We start from the raw sequence: 20727 nt of genomic DNA, 5'->3' as shown, positions 1-20727 counted from the left end.
CCTTTGATCCCAATGTTCAGTAATAAAGTCAGGTGTGATTTTTGTTGCATTTCAATGGCAGACTGGAGCAAGACACCCACAATGAAGTTTCAGCAAGACAGCTGGTGGTGCAAACTGAGCAAATGAGAAAAGCCTGAGTGGGAGTCAGGAGATTGGAACTAATAGCTGAATAAATTAGATGTCCAATACCTTCATTTTCTGAAATGATTTTATCATGAAATAAATGCATATCCTGTATTTATTTCAATGTCTAATATGAAATTCAAATTTGCTTTTACATATGTATGCAATCAGTTAGTCTTAAATGCAGCTGTATTTATTGTCTAAAAATCCTGAATTTCACACTTACTGAGTACCCACTTGAAAAACTAGTAGTTATTCACAGAATTTCCAAATACTTGGAAATCTTCTTACATAAACTCTCTCTCAAAACCTGTTTCATTTGAACACACCAAAGCTGTTGACCAATTCCAGAGGAAATCTGGAGCTTTTAAAGGAGAACAAACTTAGGGCTTCAAGAGACTCCAAGAGGACACTACAGACATGAACAACTCAGCGCTCACAAATAAATGTAAAAAGTTCTTGCCTAAAAAAACATTGGCAGAATTTGAAGGCAAAGGTTTGCAATAAAACTTCCTTGTTGACTTTACTATTAATATGTCACACTTCTTGTGTGTTATATATCTTTTTTTTCACACCAACAGTCCACAATGACCTTTCCTCATGTAGACCCTGAAATATTGACACCTGGTTAGTTGCAGATGCTCTGAAGTTTCTGCACAGATGTTCAGGTCACTCCTTTTCCAGTCCAGGCTTCAGTGCCAGCTATCTCAATCCTCAATTTCCCTAAACTCAAAGAAGACATTAACACTCCTAAACCAAGCAAAGTGCTACCAGTAGTTACTGCTATTACTCTTTCAGTCTTAAATTTGCAATTTTAACAAAAATACCCCAAAAATATATATATATATAAAATATATATATTGCTAGATGCAAAAAGTCTGCTGTTTGCTATCAGGTAGCCACAAATAAACATGTACTGGAAGGAAAATCAGCTGCTTACAATAGCCTTAAATCATTGTGATACTGAGTACACAGATTGCCCAGGAAGGTTGTCAGGCTCCATCCTTAAAGATATTCAAAACTGGCTAAACCTGCTTTAGGTGACGCTACTTGGAGCAGAAGTTTAGACTACACCATATCCAGAGCATCTTTCCAGCTCCAGAAAGTCTTTGATTTAATTTTAAATATACAGGTATTATTTATCAGGTTCAAAATACAGTAGTAGTCTGTACTTCTTCCTGTAATCATCTCATGTCAGCTAAATTAATACCACAGCAAGACAAAAAAACGGTTTTCCAAATATCCCTTCTGATTATCACTAGTTAGCCTTTGGTGCCAGGTTCACTCTTTGAATTTCCATAAATTGATAAAAATGTTGTTACTGAAAACAAACTCCAATTACTTTGCAAATTTAAAAGTAGCATATCAGGATGTACAAGAAGCTCACCAGACAGTCACATGAAGCCTTATTCCCATGCAGAGCAATACAGGATATGTATAAGCAATAAATCAAGCTACCACAAACATCAGGCTAAAATAAAATCATTTGAAGTCCTAATATTTCTCACTATTCCATTTTTATAATATAGAATTACAGCAAGAATGGTGATCAAGGTTAGAAATAGTCCACACAGATCTCAACATCCCACAAGAATGAAATAACCCACGTAGCACCAAGTCAAACTCATGACTCAGGCTTTCAACTAACACAACTGAACACTGACACAGTTGTAAAGCAACTCCACTCCACATCCTTTCCTTAGCCCCACACTGAAGCTATGAAGACTGCTTTTTTTTTTATTAGTTCTTATAGCAGAAAAGATTATTTATCTATAAATGTATTTGCACACGAGTATTGTGGTCAGATTATAAACATAGCAGGTGATTAAAAAAAATCAAAATGAGACAAAAGTAACACTGGGGTTTCTCCTCTTTTTTATATGAAGAGATGAGAACACATTTCTAAATCTATATAAGCAGAGAAACATTACCTTCTTCTTTTTCCTCCAGTTTCACCCTGTTTTACACATAAGCAGTTATCTGAAATAGCATTTTTTTTTACCGAACTTCTTAAATTATCACGATGATAAATGCAGTACATCTGATGTTTCAACATAAAAGCAAACTGAATTTTTAGTGAATATCAGTTTGAAAATTTCTCACCTCTGTGATATGAGGATTAGGATTGAATCCACACAGGCTGCAGACCACAGTGTGACACTGGGTGCACGTGTTGTAGTTGGCCTTTTCAGGAGTGTGCAGCAGCAGCTCAGTGGTCGTACAAAGAGGGCAGAAGGTTTTCTTTGGGGCAGACTCGGTAGGTTGACTTGCACCAGCTTGCATTTGCTGTGGGGGTTTTTCAGGCCCTGGTTGCTGGCTGGGGGGTTTTGTAGGTCCTGCTTGTTGTGCTGGGGCTTTTGTGGGCCCAGCAGTCTGAGAAGGTGGTTTTGTAGGGCCTGCCTGGGGTGGCACCTGTTTTACAAGCCCTGTTTGCTGTGGAGGTGGCTTCCCAGATCCAGGCTGAGGTGGTTGTTTTGCAGGTCCTGTTTGCTGAGCAGATGGCTTTTCAGGTCCAGGTTGCTGAGAAGGCTGTTTTGGAGGCCCTGTCTGCTGGGGAGATGGCTTTACAGGACCTCCTTGCCGTGCAGGCTGCTGCGACGGTTGTTTGGCAGGTCCTGGCTGCTGCGATGATGGTTTTGCGGGAGGCGCTGTTTGGGACGTCACTTTAGTGCTGTCTGGTTGCTGTGGGGATGGTTTTGTTGGGCCTGATGAAGGTTTTGCAGAAGTTTGTTGTTGAATGGGTTTTGTTGGATCTGACGGTTGTGGCTGAGATTTCTGTGGTCCTCTCGTCTGGGGTGGTTGTTTCGCTTGCTCTTGCTTCGCATCTGCTGGCTGGCCATGGCCTGGTTTCTGAACTTGCTTTGGTCCCCCAGGCTGCTGCAGCGCTGGCTTGGAAGACTCAGTTTGTTGGACAGTAGGTCTGGCAGGTCCTTGTTGTTGAACAGCTGGCTTTGGAGGCTGTGGTTGAGTTGGATGCTTCGCAGGACTCCTCTGCTCCTCAGGTTTCCCTTGCTCTTTTGGGGCAGCTTTTTGTTTCCTACCGGCTTCTTCATGAGTTGTATCTGAATCCGATATCAAATCAAAAGGATTGAACTTGTTCACAACTGAAGTGACTGCACTCAATGGATTGGCTTCTGAGAGAAAACTGGGCATCATACTTGGCTTCTGATCTTCTTTAAAATCAGTCCTGGACTTTGATTCCCGTAGACTGAGAGTAGAAGGGCTCCGTCCAGGTGCCCGTTGTTCTGTCTTCAGCACATCTACTGTTCTGCTTTTACTTAAACCTGGTGGTCCTGGATCTGGAGGCTTACCTGGTTGTCTGGGATGGCGGCTTGTATCAATTTCAGGATGTCTGCAAAGAGAAAATGTAATAAGATTAAAATAATGCATGATATAATAAAAATCAGATAAAATAGGATGTATCAGTAACCCTGAGAAGTGCACTGGTAGCGCTGTGAAGTTTCTCAGTGCTTAAGCATTTTCAAGACCAAGGCATATAACAAGGTGCATGTAAAAAGTATTTAAATAATCACTATTCTTTAAAGGCTTATACAAGCATTCAGACATAGAGTGTTTTATTCTTTAGAAAATAATCTAATACGACAATATTTAACCAGATATCCTTTTTTTCAGAATTCTGAAGAGATCAAAGCTAGCACTTCCTATTATACCTATATACAAATTATTAAGTCTCCACCCTCCTCCTCAGGATACAAAAAACAGGGAGACAGAAGATTAAAAGAAATGGAGGTGTCAAAATTAGCAGATCAAAGTAGAGCCATACAAAAAAAAAAATGCACAATGCAATATGTTTATGTACTTTGTTTTCTGGATAAAACTGTACAAAATTTGGATAGATTTACAATTCAATATGCAGCAGTGATTTAAACTCCTAAAATTCATGTATGTTAATGAGTATTCTTTGTAAAAGTATTCTTCTTTGTAAAGTATTTATTTTGGCGCCCATCCGCTCACAAATCAGAAGAGTTCTCCATTAAATAAAACAGATTTCAGTTCACAGTTAGCCCTGAGCCTTCTTTTTTTCCTTCTTTGCAAATAGCTACCATACTCCTCTTCAACATCATCTGAACAATTCACACTGACCAGTATTAAAAAGAACTCCACCACATTACATTAGAGAATTGGGCAAAATCCACGCAACAATATTCTGCTGTATGTTCATACAGGAGAAAATGAAACTAAGAATGTAGGAATCCAAATCAAGATCATGGCTTCATATATGGCACAGTATTTCACTTGTTGCTATACTTGGCTGTAGCACAGGAAATAATAATGTTGCTCAACAATATAATAATATTGATGCATTGCTGCTAATGCTCAGGGATGAAATAAAATATTCTATTCAGTGCTACCACTGAGCTTCTGCTGGAAGATACAGGGTTCTCTTCAGTGTCGCAGAAATGATGAAAATATAAAATTTTCACTTGGAGAGAACCAGTCACCTGTGATCCTAGTTTGCCAGACATGGCATTTCTTCTTGGGTATTCATGAGCAAAATAAACAATCACTAATTAGATTTAACTAAATTCCTTGACTAATAAACGGATAAATAAATGCATGATTTAAAGAGTTTTTTTCAGAAGTCTGCAGAATCATCTACCATAGCCACATTAAAAAATGTCTTTTACCTTGTTAATGTCACCATGAGTTTAGAAGCATTAGTGATTAGCATTTAGTTTCCATTACATGGCCAGCAATGGCAATACAAAAGTCTAAGTGCTAGACTTTTCTTTATAATTCTCACAACATGGGATTTCTCATAATCTTGTATCTGACTTTTTCTGTTAATTAAAAATTTCCTCAAGCAATACTTTTTAAGGACAAACTATTCCCAGCTTTCCACAATTCCATTTATCCTTTCCCACTCTTCTATACCTATTGACTGCAATATTTGGAAGCTTATGACCCTAATGCACAACCCACTGAAGTGAGTAGGTGTTTTTCCATTAGCATCAGTGAACATTGATTAATTCATAAAGAGGATAGTTCGGAAAAGCCCAATGATAATCTAGTTATTCCAAATATTTGGAATTTTTGCTTATTAAAAGAGTGGTTTTATACTGTTGAGTTTTTAATTTTTTTGTTAGGGTTGAGATTAAATGTGTGAGATTGTATTTTTTTGTTTAGCCTTAGATGTTTATTAGTTTTATTTATATTACAGTTTTAAAAACTGAGAGTTTTAAAGTATTTTACTCCAACAAAATAAAAAATTGGAACTGTATCTCTGTCTATAATGTTTCTTAGGGATAAACTGTTTAATTAAGAAATGACACTTAAATTATTTTCATTTTTAACTCAATAACTATCTGTAGCCTGCAATACAGATTTTTTAAATCTAATTATGTAATATTACTCAAACTTCAAACTTATGAAGAAGGTGAAGAAGGACAAGCTTCTGCTCTGAAATCTTTATTTTGTTTTATATATATTACTATATCTTAAAATTTAAAAGTTTTCTACTATGTGATAATATACACTTCTACTCAAATTGCACACTCATAATCCTAGTTCTATTACTTAATTTTGGAAGTTTTCTCTACGGCCTCAGGTCAAATGCAGCGTTTTCTTGAGGGTCAGTGCCTGTCAGCACAGAAAGTCAAAAATTCCCAGTAGCTAGGGTTTCAACACTATACTCTGATTAGCAGCTAGGTAGGTCTACCTGCAGTTCTGTTTCTCGTTATTTAGATAAGCACTCTAGGTTTATCTGAAGAGGCACTGCTTACCATATGAAATATTAGCAACTAGTCTATTAGCCTTATGTTTGTAAATGTTCAAACTCTTGGAAGGCTTCACTCAACAATGATAAGACTGAAAAGGGAGAGGGGAAGAAAAAATCAACAGTGCTATTGAAATTCAGGTCCATAAATATGGTACCATGCCCATGCCCAAACCTTACAATGTGAAGGTAGAACAGAATTGGGGGGAGGGGTGAATCTCAAACAAAAAACAAAGCAAAAAAACCCAACCATTTTTAAAAATTCAGCTTGGAAATTAACAAGAAAAATAACTGGATTGGAGTGGAATTCTACTCCAGCTTGCATTTTTATCAAATATTGTGTTCCATAACTTTCCACCTGATCAGATATCAGGCTTTGAAATGAGATTAAAACCCATGAATCTAGGAAATAAACTCAGGTGATTCTCTTCAAGGCTATTGTTATATTCTGAAGAGCTGACTTGTCTTGCCTTTGTACATACCAATGTTTCTAAGCAATGGAGACAGCGCGTGATTAACTAGTGGAAGAAAAAGCCTTGAAAAGACAAGCTTCTTGAGAAATGTTACTTCTGTCAGAAGCCAGGACTTGTTTCATTTAGTTTGAAGTACCTGAGTTGTAGTCTTCTTTTCTACAACCATTTTACAACCAACTACAGACTGATATTGAAAAATCTTAATTGAACTGGAGAATCAGAAACCTCAAACTAAATCTTGAAAAGAATCTTCTAGCTTTCAAATCTTTTGAATCGTGAAAAAGCCTTCAAACCAGAACCAACATTCAAAATAAGTTAGTTCTTCCTTGCATGCTTTTCCTTGTGACGCTATGTTTCCTCTCACTTTGGTCTTGACTCATGGAACGCATCGTTATTCATTTACATATTAGAGCCCAATCAAAGCTTACTTTGGAGTAAGCAGAGATTTAACAAAAAGGACTATTGGTCCAGTTCTTTAATTCCATAACTACAAGCACCTCTTAAGAAGGCATGTCGTTTCCCCATTCATCAGTATTAATAGTTTCAAAGACAAATGCAGTAACAATGCAAATCAAAGGTAGTTCAATTTTTTCATATCTGCAGAAAATATATGTATGAACTTATGCATCCTCCAGTGGCTAACTTTTTAAAAAATATATACTTCTTCTAGAAAATATAACATAAATATACTTCAGAAGTGTGACACTGAGCAAGACGTCTTAGCCTTTCTTATCAAAATGAAGCAAAATTGATTTTATTTATATCTATTGTGACCAACTTATTGAACTGGGGAAAAAAAATGACCAAAAAACCCAAGCAGCTATATTAGATAGCCATATATTCAGCTGGCCATCTAATCCTTTCAGACATAGTGTAATTCCTCAGGAAGTGAACACTGGCACATTTACAGAGTCATTTGATGAAGCTAGAACAAATGGAACTTGCTTACAAATTGACTGTTTGTTTCAGATAAATTTTCCAACCATGAATTTTCTGAAGACAGGTAATTGAAAGAAGATAGAAAGATTTCCACAGATCCTAAACACATCACTTGAGAATGAAACTTTCATTAAAATTAACAAAAAAAAATAGGGACATATTAATTAGACAGTTCACTTTAGGTGCTCCAGATCTAAATGCTTATATTAAAATTCTCAAGACTTAAAAGCTCAAAGCCTACAGAAGTTCTAGAACGTACGGCATTCATTTTAAGGTGGTAAAGGTGCAACTATGTTACCTGGGACATGTATGACTTACTATTAAAAAGCCTGTATTTGCAAGAAATATTACCTTAGGATACCAGCAATCATAAGGAATTTGTACACTTTAGGGTTATTTTGGGAGCAGGAATGAGAGCATTTAGAATAGAAAATAATTATTAGACTCTAATGTTATAATGGAAATCACAAAGGAAGAATCCATTTAATAAGTTAAAAATTAACAGATGCTACAATAAGAACACTGCCAAAATGCAAAGCTATATGGACTGAACGCCAGAATTCCTCTTTTGATGACACTCTGTCACTTAACATTTGGAATGGAAAGAAAAAAAGGAAAAAAAACCAAAAAAAACCTAGTTCCAGTTTTAGTCTGGAAGAGGGTGATCTGTAATCCTTAGGAGAGTCTTACTCCAAGGGTTTTGTTTGTATCAGGTTCTTGATAATTACTGCAAACATTCTTGGTAACTCTCAACAGCAAAGAAAGCAAACAGCAAGAGGAGCAAATAAAGCCACAAACCAAGAGACAAGACAAGTAGTAACTTCATTACAGTGGAGAGGCATGAAGATACTATGATGGGAGCTGCTATAATAGTCAAAGCTGACAATCTGACGCAAGGTAAAAGGCTGTAATTCACAAATTTAGAGTCCTCTTACTTTAAATAGAGGGTGGAAGTATGGTATGCTAACAAGATCAAAGTAGCTTCTGATATAAATATGTTTGTAGGAAAGCAGCCATTTATAAATGCAGAGATATTCACATTGCAATGAGTTCAGCCTACTCTAATGACTTCCAAGAACATTTATCTTTATTTTTTCATGGTATTGTTCCAGTAAAAAGTAAGTTTCAAAGTACTTGTGTCTTTGTTCATAGATGATTATACAAAAGGGAATTTTGAGCTTATTTTCATGGAACTAAAGAATATTTCTTTTTCTCATTAATGTTCCTCATTAACAGAAGCTGTGCGGAGACCTGAATTGAATGGAAAATTTTATTTTACACACAGTGCTAATGCCTGATCAATAATTAAGCAACACATGAAGTAGGAAGATTTGACTTCCAGTTTCAAAAAATGGAGACCATCATCTCAGGTATAATCTCAGTGACTCCAATAATTGCCCAAGAATTAATTTAGTCCCACGCTCCTTGCCTCTCTTCTAGAATTCACTTATATAAACCTGATATTATATAAACTGAATATGCATGTATGGTGGGGTGAGGTCAATGCACCGTGAAACACTCGAGGAGGCTCCTTTCAGCTTCCTCCTTCAAGACAAACAACACACCCAGCTCCAGGAGTCGGAGAGCAACAGAGGCGCCGGCCTCGGGTGACGGGCCGGGCCAGGAGGGGTTCAGGATCGAGAACAGCGACACGGGGCCGGGCCAGGAGGGGGTTCAGCACCGAGGACAGCGACACGGGGCCGGGCCAGGAGGGGGTTCAGCACCGAGGACAGCGACACGGGGCCGGGCCAGGACGGGGTTCAGGACCGAGGACAGCGACACGGGGCCGGGCCAGGAGGGGGTTCAGCACCGAGGACAGCGACACGGGGCCGGGCCAGGAGGGGGTTCAGCACCGTGGACAGCGGCAGCCCCGAAGAGCCGGGTGGGGGGCGGGCTTGTTGCACGTCGGGCTGTGAATTCGCCAAGGGGCAGGCAAAGAACGGGGAAGGAAATTACCCCAGCCTTCGCAAAAGCACAGTGAGGTAAAGTCATGACTCTCCAGAACACTGAATACCGTGGCAAGCAATTTAGTCTATTTAGCCTCTCCCCTTCCAACTATTAAGGGAAAAAAAAAAGGAAAAGCAAAATAAGGGTGAAAAAATAGGCTGAAACAGACCTCCTCAATCCATGACTATTTAATGAAGCCAAATGATAGTTGTAGAGGTTCAGAATTGGCAGAGTAACGGCCAGCAAATGTATTATGCCCAAAAGCCTTGGAAGATTCAACAAGATTCTCTCCAGACGCTTGCAGAACCCAGCCGCTTCCCTGGCTCCTAGCAGAGATGTGGGGCATCCAGCCCCGTAAAGCACACACCCGCACACAGAAAACCACAACGGTGTCTGCACATCACTCCCCGCCCCGACACACAAACTGCCCGTGCTCCAGATCAGTGCAAGGCAGGAAAGGAGGGCGCAGCCCACGGAACCGGGGACCGCCGCTATTATCAGAGACCGCTGTAGTGGGGAGAGCCAGAGGGGGCAGGATCCGTGCTGGTGCCCGCGCCCGTGCGGCCACCCCTTCCCTCCCTCTGCCAGCAAAATGGAACGCCGGCTCCGGGTGCAGCGGGCCCAGCTCGTATTGCGACTCGCCCCCCGCCCCACCGCGAGGAGACGGAGGAGGGGGAAGGGAGGAGCGGGAGAAGGGAGATTTTCCGTGCATGCCTTTGCATGGGAGGCGGCTCCGCGCCGGCGAGGTTCCCTCTGGGCAGCCCCTGCGCCCTTGACATGACAGCGGCGATCTGCCTCCTCTCCTCCTCGCTCAGCTGGCTCAGGTCCGCCTCCACCCCGGCCGGGACCAGGCTCTGCAAGGGGGCCGCGGAGCCGCCGCCATCCCCGGCCGCCGCCGCCCCTTCGGGGAAGGCGCCCAGCCCTTCGCCTCCTTCCAGGCTCGCCTCGTTGCCCATGGCCGCCGCGGCTCGCCGCCTCTCCCGTCGGGCGCAGACCGGGCTGGGGGGCGGCTCGCAGCCCCGCTCCCCCGCGGGCAATCAGGGCTCCGCGACCGCCACCACGGCCCCGCGCGGCGGCGGCAGCGCCGGGGCCGGGCTGGGGCTCGCTGGCTGCCGCCGCGGCTGCCGGGGGAGTGCGGCGGTGCCGCCCGCCGCGCTCCGCCGCCCCGCGCAGCGCATGCTCCGGGCGGGCGGCTCCCCCCGCGCTCCGGGCCCGCCCCGCGCCCCGGCCTTTAAAGGCACCGCCGCCCCCGCCCCGCGCACCCGCCGCATCGTAAGGGACCGAGCGGGGAGCCGCCGCCGTCCCTGCGGGTGCTGCCTCCCGCTCTCCTTCCCTCTGCGGCCAAGGATGTGCTAGCGAGCGGTTAAAGCTTGAGGAAGCCTCGCTCGCCCGAAGGAAAGTAAGAGGGACTGGAAGGCGCGTCTGGGGGACGCCCCCTCCAAGCAACCCCTTAAGGGTAGAGGTTGGATTGCTCCGTGCCCAGAACAGCAGAGTTTTGAATGTCTCTGTGGATAGAGATTTTACAGCTTCTCTCGTTCTGTGTTTCAGTACTGGACTACCATCGTGATGACTGTCTCCACCATATCAGTGACATTCCAGGACCAATTAGCCCCAAACTGGACACTGTGCTTCTAATGCAGTTTCACAACTACTGAATATATTGAGGAGAATAACCTTCTCCAACCTTCCAGCCACACTTGAGGTAGCAGAGGTCAGTCTGCCTCTGGCATTCTTCATCACAACCACGTACTGCTGGAATGCATTTCACCTGGATGTTTGCTGCAAAGCTGCTTTTGGGACAACCTATCCCAGTACACTCCTTGCCAGATACAGAACTCTCCACTTGCCATTATTCTTCAACTCCAAGACGTTCCTGCCAGCTCATCCTCCCACCTGGATGGAGCAGAGTGGCCCTGCTCTTTAGTGTATCTACTGTTCTCCCAGCTGAGATTTGCAGAGAATGTATTCCATGCCTTGCTCACATCAGTAGCAGAGACATCACATACCATTAGTCAGAAAGATACAAATAGTAACACGCCAGCAGTTGGACGTGATGCAAATAACCACAGCTGGTTTGAGCCCAACAGTTCAGTCTATTTTTCATCCACTGTACAGGTTTCCCTAATTTGACTATAAGAATGTTATAGTTGATCATGCTGAAAGCCTGATGGAGTGATTTGCCTGGGGTTAAACACATGCTGTCTGTTTTTCATAACCTTATCTTTTGTCTGTTTGGACACGGCTTCTAAGAGAACTTGCTCCATAACTTTCCCAGGAAGGGTACTGGCCACATTTGTCGAACTGCCTGGTAGTTCTCTTGTGGATCTACTTTTTGAAGATGGGTACAGTGCTTGCTTTTCTCTGGTCATTAGGAAACTTTACCAGTGACTTTCTGAAGATTACTGACTTTGCAGTAGCATCAACTCCCTCATCACTTTTTGATCCATCCCATTTAGTGCCATAAGCTTCTGCGTGTCCAACTGGTTTAAGTACTCTCTACTACAGCTCATACTTTCCCTCAGAGACCTGGGAGACTAAAGGACAAACCCAATCCATAAAAGCCACTAAATGCCTTGGCCTTTCTATGTCTTTACCACTAGTTTTCCTGCCTCATTGATCAAAGCCAAGTTTTTACCAAATCCTTTCTAGAGATCTTACTAAATTGTGGCCATATTTTGCATATTCAAATATGTTTGTTAAGCAACTAGTTCTTCGCAAATATAATTTGTTTTACTGAGGAAGATGTGCTAGCATTTGGTACTCTTGCTTGTCTCCTTTAGCTTCATTAGTGCTTTGCTTCAGACACAGCTGTATGCATATGAGCTCCCAAAATGACCTACATAGGGATGCTGTACAAATATTTATAGTACTCTTGTAGTGCAGCAATCAGCGATCATTTTTCCAGTACTGGTTCACAGTAAGTGATGAAACTAGTAGCAGCTGGGGGCTTACTACTTTTCTCCTGAGTGGCTCCAAGTAACACATCAAGAGAACAGCTCAGCAGAGAACATGATAAAGCACAGAGGGAAAACTGTCTTAGTGGAGAAGCATGACATGAGTGTAAGTGGCTGCCTCTTTACATGATGTTCTAGGTAAAGATATTAGAAAGGCCTGTGGGAGAGCCTGCACACAATGCAGTCACACCTAAAGAAAGGTGGATTCCCTTGACATGGGAAGGAAAGACAAAGTTCAGTTAAGGGGGTTAGAAAGAAACACATCCCAACATCATTTTGCACAAATGGACATCATATATATAATTATGAATAGGTGTGCAAAGTGCTGCTGCCTGGAAGAAGACAAGTACAAAACAGAGATAGAAAATAGGAGGAAGAGACATTAAGGCCTAAGAAAGTAAGATGAGCTCAAAAAGAGGCAAAGGATGAGAAATGACCATCAGTGGGAAGTTTGTTATTGGCTTCACTGAAGCCAAGGATTTCACCTTAAAATATGATTTCAAATATCTTAGGGATTTTTGTGGAAACAGTCTCTTTTCACAGTTTTGAAAGAGCATGAAATAAATAGGTATCTGTTCCAGAAGTTCTGCTGCAGGCCTGTTTCCCTGCATCCTATAATTTCCACATCTTTCTCCCTATGTACTTTATGGTCTGTCCAAAAGTCACAAGAACTCTCTCATTTTGGTGTAAACGATGAAACGCACAAACTAATGAGTCTTAAGATTCTGATGTAGCAAGGAAAGAAAAGTTATCAAATTAATCAGCCCATTTCTCAAAAATTGTAATATCTAACTTGCAAGAAACATCTCACTGGTGGCAGTACAAAAACCCTTATAAAAAAATTGCTTAATCTCTAGCACAGAAAAATATGATTAAAACCTTTTCAGAGATAAAACAGTCTTTTTTAAAGTGCATGCAAATTTCTGAAAATTTAGAGGCAGAGATACAGAAGCAAGTTACCTTTTCTTTGATACTAGGTAATATAAAAGGATAATCATGAATAGCAGCAAATCAAACTGCCCTTCGAGGACCTGATCACAGTTTTTGTAGAATCTTAATTGTATCTGTTTGAATCCAAAATAGAAGAGCACAATCACAAACATTTTTATATTTTACATTGAGACATACATGGCATCTTTATTCCTGCAAAACAGAGGCACCATATATTTGAAGTGATATAACTTCATTCAGACTAAACACTGTGCTTTATCAGTAATGCAGTACTTTCAACAAGGCCTGACCAATTTGGTATGCAAACAGATACATCAAATCTCCAAAGGAGCCAGTCCATGTTAGAGCTGAGGATGCAGAAGCAGCACAAGGACACTAGTTCATCCTTTGCCGGTGCTGAATGCAATCTGGGGTAAGGGAATCTCAGTTAAGAGTATATCTGCAGCACTAAAATGAGTGCTGGAAGTTAATATACTGATTAACAACATTGAAGACATCCAATTTTTTCATCACCGGGCTACTTAGTATAGATGTGCTCTTTACATTTTACAGTTGAGAAAAAGTCATTTAGTGCAGAGTAGTTGGAGAAGTAATGCTAAGATCATCAGAAGAGAGGAAGAGGTCAGTAACACCTTGGCATGAACTAGCAAAATGAGAGAAACTTTTATACCTTAATAATCTGCCTGGCACTGTGCCCAGACAAAAGTGAAGAGGGTAGAGTTGTGTTAATTGTTAGTGATTACCAGAGGCTGTACTGATCAGTACCACAAAATAAGATAGAGGAAACTAGCAGAGAAGCTAGAATTTGCATAAACATATTTCTAAAACTTTACATATTAATATTTTTTATTCTAATTTGTATAAATTTTTAGGTAAATGTTGCAGTGTCCCTATCACATTTATCTCCTCATTTCAGAGATACAGAGACTGTGGAGTTTAAAAGAGATGCTCCAGCAGTTAAGTCCATCTGCTATACAGAATGAGCAGTGCCTTGTAATGATAGCTCCCACCAGCAAGGCTTGCCTCACAAGTTCTAATTCTGTGTCAAAATTCTGTGTCTTCATCCACATACCAACCAAAGTTTGGCTAAATACTGCACAGCAAATGTTCTTGAAGGTCATGACTACTCTCCAGTCTCACCTGAATTACTACTCACCAAAACAACCAGTAAATTATGATAACAAGGTACCTTGCAAAGCATTGTGTGTTTTTGCTCTTCTATTCAAACATATATAACTCTTCTCTTTCTGCATAGAACTCTCTATTCCATTACTTTTTAAATGCAGGTTGAGAAACCAGTGGAATAGTGATCTACCCTGTTTCAAAACTCCTTCAAAACTCACCTATTTAAGGGAAAACAACCCACCTAACCCAAAACTGAATACAGCATTAAAACTACCAGGTATTATAAAATGTCCTGGGCAGAATCATTTGTGGTACTCCAGAATACCTGAGTGTCTGGGCTTTTGGGACACCATGCACACTGATATAATAGCATTACTGTTATAGCATCCTTTTTAAGATTAAATGAATCACTTCTGAGAAGCTTCTGCAGATATCTAGCCTCATTATCATAGTCTAAGTGAAACAGGATTAGTACATGCACTTTACCCTACTGAATAGCCAGGGCATGGGCACCTGGCTAAGTTTTCACAGCAATCTCACAACCACATTTTCTTACTTCAGCAAAACAAGGTCTGGCACCTGAGTACAGCACAGGAATCCTGACATGCTCACAATATGAGCATAGCACAGATTAGTCACAATGTTAAACATAATTTGCAATCAGTATTTTTACTACACAAATAGTGATTTGCATCTTAAAGTGAAGGATGGGAAAAAAGCCACTAATCTCAAAGACTGTGTCCTAAACAACACGCAACAGCAATATTGTTGTTCTGTCCTATTGCTCTCCTGTTGCTTTCTTTAATATGAGCAAATTCACCTGCAGCAGTTGAGTCCAAATTAATGTGGTACAGATGCCACCACAAAGAGTTCAATTTTTATTTGCTTATATGGTGAAAGACTCATATGTGTAATTATTACAATTCAAAAGCAAACCCAAGGAAGAACCTAGGGGAAGATTGGAGCTGTCATTAGCAGCCAGTTCTGATAAATCAAATTAAAATAAAGAATTTGGTTTGTACCAGCGAGCATAACAGTGAGACCCTCAGGATCTTTCTCTTAGGATTTTAACTGGTAACATAAGAGTGTTGAATGTTCTAATTCCCCTAGCAGTTATCTCTTTCATGCCAAGAACACAGTAGGAACACCTCATAGCCTAAACAGAGGAAAGTCTTGCTAGTGAAGTACAAATACAGATTATATGTTCAGGTCCTGCCTATGCCACAGAGAACAGGGTCATTTTAAACATAATGTTACATATTTTTTTCCTTCTAAATGAATCCAGGTGGTTGGGGGTTGGGTGGGGTGGGGGGGGGGGGGGCAGGGGGGCTGGTAGTGGGTAGAGGGGAGTGGATATTAAATCAAATGTAACTCTTCTGTATTACATGAATTTTAACCAAAACCCCTAAATATTGGCCAAGGTTACCATTTCCAAGGATAAGAGATTAGAGTTAAGCACTTCCTTCCGTAGGAGCTCACAAGTAGAATGATAACAGGAATGCAGAGCATACATTTCCAGTGGGTTCTGCCCATTGCTCCATTGCTTACCACATATTGAGTGACATGCTGTAGAGCACGTTTAATACACTAACTAGGTTTACTGGCATGAGCTACCAGCTGTCTCTGTGACAGAATTAGAAAGAAAAATGTAAAAACATTCTCTTTGTTCTATAGTCCTTAAAATGGGCTCTGAATACTGTTCATTTCAGGTAAAGTAAACAACAGTCTTTATCCCAAAAAGTAGAACTCTTCAGGACTAAGAAAGTTTATCCTTCTCTTCAGATATGTACTTAGAGGTTTTATACTCTTGGCATTAGAAATAGCTCCTTGCTCATAAGGGCACCAAACCAGTCATATATCCCAAAGGCTTTGATTTTCATTTTAGTCCAAAACCAATTTTACAATGGTCACCCCAACCAACCACTTTCTCAAAACAAGGCCAAAATATATTAGGTTGCTCAGAGCAACTTTCAGTCAAATTCAGTCAGATCTCTCAGCTTCTGGAGGACAGTTACTCCAATTTCCTAACAGTCTGGGCAACCCTTCATTGGACTTATTCCAGTTTGTCAATCTCTTTCTTATGCAGAGGAACCCAAACCTGGCTGCCGCACTCCAGATGCAATATCACAAATGCTGAGTACAAAGGAATAATCAGTTCCCTCAATTTCTTGGCTACAATACAGCCCAATATACTGTTGACCATCTAAAGTGAAGGTCTTTGCACAAATCCCTCCTGAATTTCAATGGGTTCATGTCTGCCCATTCCTCCACTCTGTCTACATCTCCTTGGATGCCAGCCCTACCATAGAGCACATTGACCTCATCTGCCAGTTTGGAATCATGGGCAAACATGAGGGTCCTTCTCCTCCAGATCATTGATACACTTATTAAACTAGTTAAGGGCAATCCAATTGGCCAAAGCATGACCTACATGTTGTACATCTATATTGGATATTTTCATTCACCATCTTCCTCTTCATTTGTCTGGAAATGGCTTACAACAGGACTCACTCCACGATTTTTCCAGGAACAAAGGTGAGGTTGACCTGCTCTTTGTTTACTGCTATTATTTTTAGTTCTTTCTGAAGATGGTTGCAGCATTTTCCTTTCCCCAGTAATCAGGGAACTCCCCCAGTCTCCACAACCTTTCAAGGACACCTAAGACTTACCTCATATGACATCGGCCAAATCTCTGAGTACTCACAGATGCATCTCTTATATTCCTGTGGATCTGTATATATTGAGATTACTCAGATCACTGACTCTATCATCTTCCACTGTTTGACCTACCTAACACCATCTGTACCTACCCAAGCAATGTTTCTAAATTCCTCCTTAGCCTGCTTTACTCTTATAAATGTTCTTTTTGCACTGGACCGCAGCCAGGTCCTTGTTTAACCAAGACAGACTCCTGATATATACACTAATTTTTGTGAGTACTAGGATGGATCATTGCTTTGTTTCAAGGAGACTGATCTTAAAGATCTAACTTTCATGAGCTCCTTTGCCCTTCAATACTGCTTCCCAGTTCTCTGACTAAGTTGAAATCTACATTCCTGAAATTCAGGGTCTGGGTTCTGTTTCTTGCCTTCCTCGGGAATCCCCTCAGGATCTTGAGCTCTGCAGTTTCATTGTCACTGACCAAGCCTGCCTGTCACTGACCATGACATCCCCAACAAGCTCTTCAGAGGCCATGAATGTCCAGGAAAACATCACCTCTGCTTGTCACACACAATATTTGTATTATGAAGCTGTACATGACAACCTCCAGAATTTTCTGGGGACGTGTCCTGCTGTACTGCCCTTTTGGCAGGTGTCAGGGAGGCTTGAATATCCTCTGAAAAACAAAGTCTGTAATACAAAGATTTTATTCAACTATTTAAGGAAGGCTGTCTACTTCTTCAGTCACATTCAGAGTGTCTGTAACATGCTCTTGCCACAATGTCATGTTTACTGGCCTCTCCTCTGACCCTGACATACAAGCTCTCAACTACACTGTTGCCCATGCCACAGAAGAGATGCTCCTTTACATTAGCAGCAATTCCCTTTCTCTTTACCTTTATCTTTTGTAAAGACATTCTTTCTGTCCATCTCAGCACACCAGGCACACAAGGGACCCCACTAAACCTCAGACAGACCTGGGATCTCATGAAATGCACATCTACTCCTGCCCAAGCTTGTCCTTTTCTCCAGGAGGGTTGAGAATAAAACCTGGACTCCCATGCTGTTCACCATTGCACCCAGACCCTTCTAGTCACTTTTGCAAGCCTCAGGATCTTCCCTGGCAGTGTCATTGGTGCCCATGTGGATGAGCACCCAGGAATGCATAATATCTTTTGTCGCTATAGGACACGAAATAAAACAACGCGGACACGCAGCTCTCCAAGGTAAAAGGAAGGGAAGTTTAATTTCTGACTCCAACATTTATAGATTTCCAAAAGTGACAGTGGATTGCAGGATGACAGTGCCACCTCTCCAATGACACTGGACAAACCAACAGTCCATCAAATTTCTCCTCCTCCATAAAAGAATGCAAAACAATATGTTATTTACATAAAGTGCGTGAGAAAGTTAGTTACAAGAATGTAAACATCAGAAGGCTTAGAAAAACTTAATAAAATGGGGTGACAATCTTGCTCTCATTTATCATAGGTCTCATACCACACAGGACATCCTTCATAGTATCCAGTACCTGAAAATGTAAATTACCATTGGTTGTGTGATACTTTTCAATGCCATGTGCAACTTTCATTAGCCTCTTACAACTTCTGCAGCAGTATAACTCCACATGGTGCAATTTCAACTTTAGAAACAGATCTTCTCTTATTAAATATCTAGTGCCTTTACAAACAAAAACATATTTTTATAATTTGTTGCCTGTATGTCAAAGTTTTGCTATAATGAAATAAGAAACAATGAAGCTCAGTATAGTCCAAAACCCCCAAGTTTACTCTATTCAGTACACTTTTCTAACTCTTACAATATCACTTTCTTTAGATAATTAGGCATGTTGCAGTGGCTTGTATCATCTGGAAATGTAGAAGTCTCTTTTTCCTCAACAAGTTGCTAAACCTAAAAGATGATCCACAGCTTAAGAAATCAAGACTTCCTGTTGTTAAACAGATTTTTTTTTTTAATATACCTGTAGGTAGCCACTAGAAGATAATCACTTCTAGTGATTAACTGGATACCACTGTGTAGGAGGCTTTCTTGTCTATTATATGGGAACAGTGACACATCTTATTCTAACAGTGGTAATTTATGGTTTAAGAATTTAAAAACTCACATGCTCTAGCCATGACGTACAAAAAAGTATCTCATGATTTCTTGTTATTTGCAATTCACAACTTCATCTGCTTGCTGTGTCTTTACTCAGGGAACAATTGAGTGTGCATATATGTGTGTACTGATTATACAAGGTCGGCCTTGCTACTGGGTGGACTTCAAACAGGGAACCACAGCAGCTTTATCTCAAGAGGCATGGCAGGAAAACTCCCCTAGGTCCCAAGGTCCACTGCCCTTAACAGCTTTTGCACTCTTTAAATAAGCATTCAGATTTTCAGAGTCCTTACCATCATTTTCACACTAAGCAATTGGATTCTAGAGCAGGATTTAACTAAGCTAAGAGGATGCCTACATTTAAATACCCACAAACAAACTCTACATGTGAGATGAGTGTTCAGACTCCCATTGCAGCTGGATGAGAGCCAGTCCATAAACCATTAAGGGGGAATCAGGTGAATAACAGATGGGATGCAATTGCATAAACATGTTATATGCTACTTAAGACTCCAGCTGCCAGTGCAGAGAGAAAGAGATCTTTTATAAGATCTATAATTTATTTTATAAATTCTCAGTCATATCTGCCCGCCCTACCATAAGGCACATTAAATGGCATTACATACCTGCCTGTGGGCACATAACTTAAGGGAGCAGTGCATGCCTAATAAAGTTAGACAGCTTTGTGGGAAGCCACATCTTGAAATTTAGATGTCCCCACGTCTTAAGCTGAATCTCAGTTTTAGTGTATCCTGAAAAGGTAAAGTTTATAAGCCTTTCCTAAATGCTCTCTTCCTTCACAGTACAAGCCCCTGGCTGACAAATCCAGTGCAAATAACACCTGCAGTTAAGATCAAGAACAGTTTCTAAGCCTCAAGGAAAAATCTGTGTAACAGCTGGAGGCATGGAGGAAGAGGGTTATGAGAACTCTTTCAAGTGCTATTTCTGAAAAATGATCAAGCCTTTCGTAGGCCTGAAATATATTTTTACAGATTCGGTAGAATGTTTTTATGTTCACAGAATGACACACTGGCTGAGGTTGGAAGGAACTTCTGCACAACCCCATTCAAGTCCTCTACTCATGCAGGATCATGCACAGCTGATTGCCCAGGAGCATGTGCAGACAGCTTTTGAATACATCTGAGGGTGGAGACTCCACTGCTTTTCTCTAATTCAGTAGAATACTGCTAAAAAACTTGCTGTTTTGCAATAATATAGCATCAAAGTTACAAACATGCCTGTGATTTAATTCAGCTACAGGGCTTCCCAAAGCAGCACAACCAACAAAATACAGTCGCTTTTAGAGATTGCAGGACAGCAGCAAGTACACTATGAATGCAAGTACCCAGTCCATTTCACTTACCAGCTTTACTGTTAAATAAAATGTAGTAACCAGCTGAAAAAATAACTCATAAAAAATTTAAATTACTATTATAAACTCATTTAGCTTGAAATAAACCTCACCCATTTGGGCTTGGTTATTTTTTTCAATTGCATCCATTGATTTTAACATCCCAGATTAACTCTCAGCAGCTGAAAGAGAATTTCCACTTTAACAGAGTTCATTTATATAGCACAGAGATACTCAGAGTTGTAGCAAATTTAATCAAGTTTCTTAACAGTTCCTGAAGTCCTTTGTACTAATTCACACAAAGCAATTCTGAGGATGCAACGACAGATGAATCTACAATTTTAGCTA

At 40.8% G+C, this 20727-nt stretch overlaps 1 protein-coding gene across 1 annotated transcript in view; it reads right to left on the bottom strand.

Moving 5' to 3' along the window:
- Positions 1-10175, bottom strand: part of PCLO (piccolo presynaptic cytomatrix protein) — a gene marked incomplete at both ends in the record, with an annotated part of 319291 nt that extends 309116 nt beyond the window's left edge. Inside the window, 2 exons of the mRNA XM_084205371.1 lie at positions 2227-3475; positions 9934-10175. Of these exons, the coding sequence (XP_084061497.1) occupies positions 2227-3475; positions 9934-10175 (1491 nt within the window). The remainder of the gene's footprint in view (positions 1-2226; positions 3476-9933) is intronic.
- Positions 10176-20727: the final 10552 nt, after the last annotated feature.

This window comes from Fringilla coelebs (assembly GCF_963513975.1).
Source record: "Fringilla coelebs genome assembly, chromosome: 5".
Lineage (NCBI taxonomy): Eukaryota > Metazoa > Chordata > Aves > Passeriformes > Fringillidae > Fringilla > Fringilla coelebs.
The sequence above is the reverse complement of the archived record's forward strand: the minus strand, read 5'-3'. Positions and strand labels throughout refer to the sequence as shown.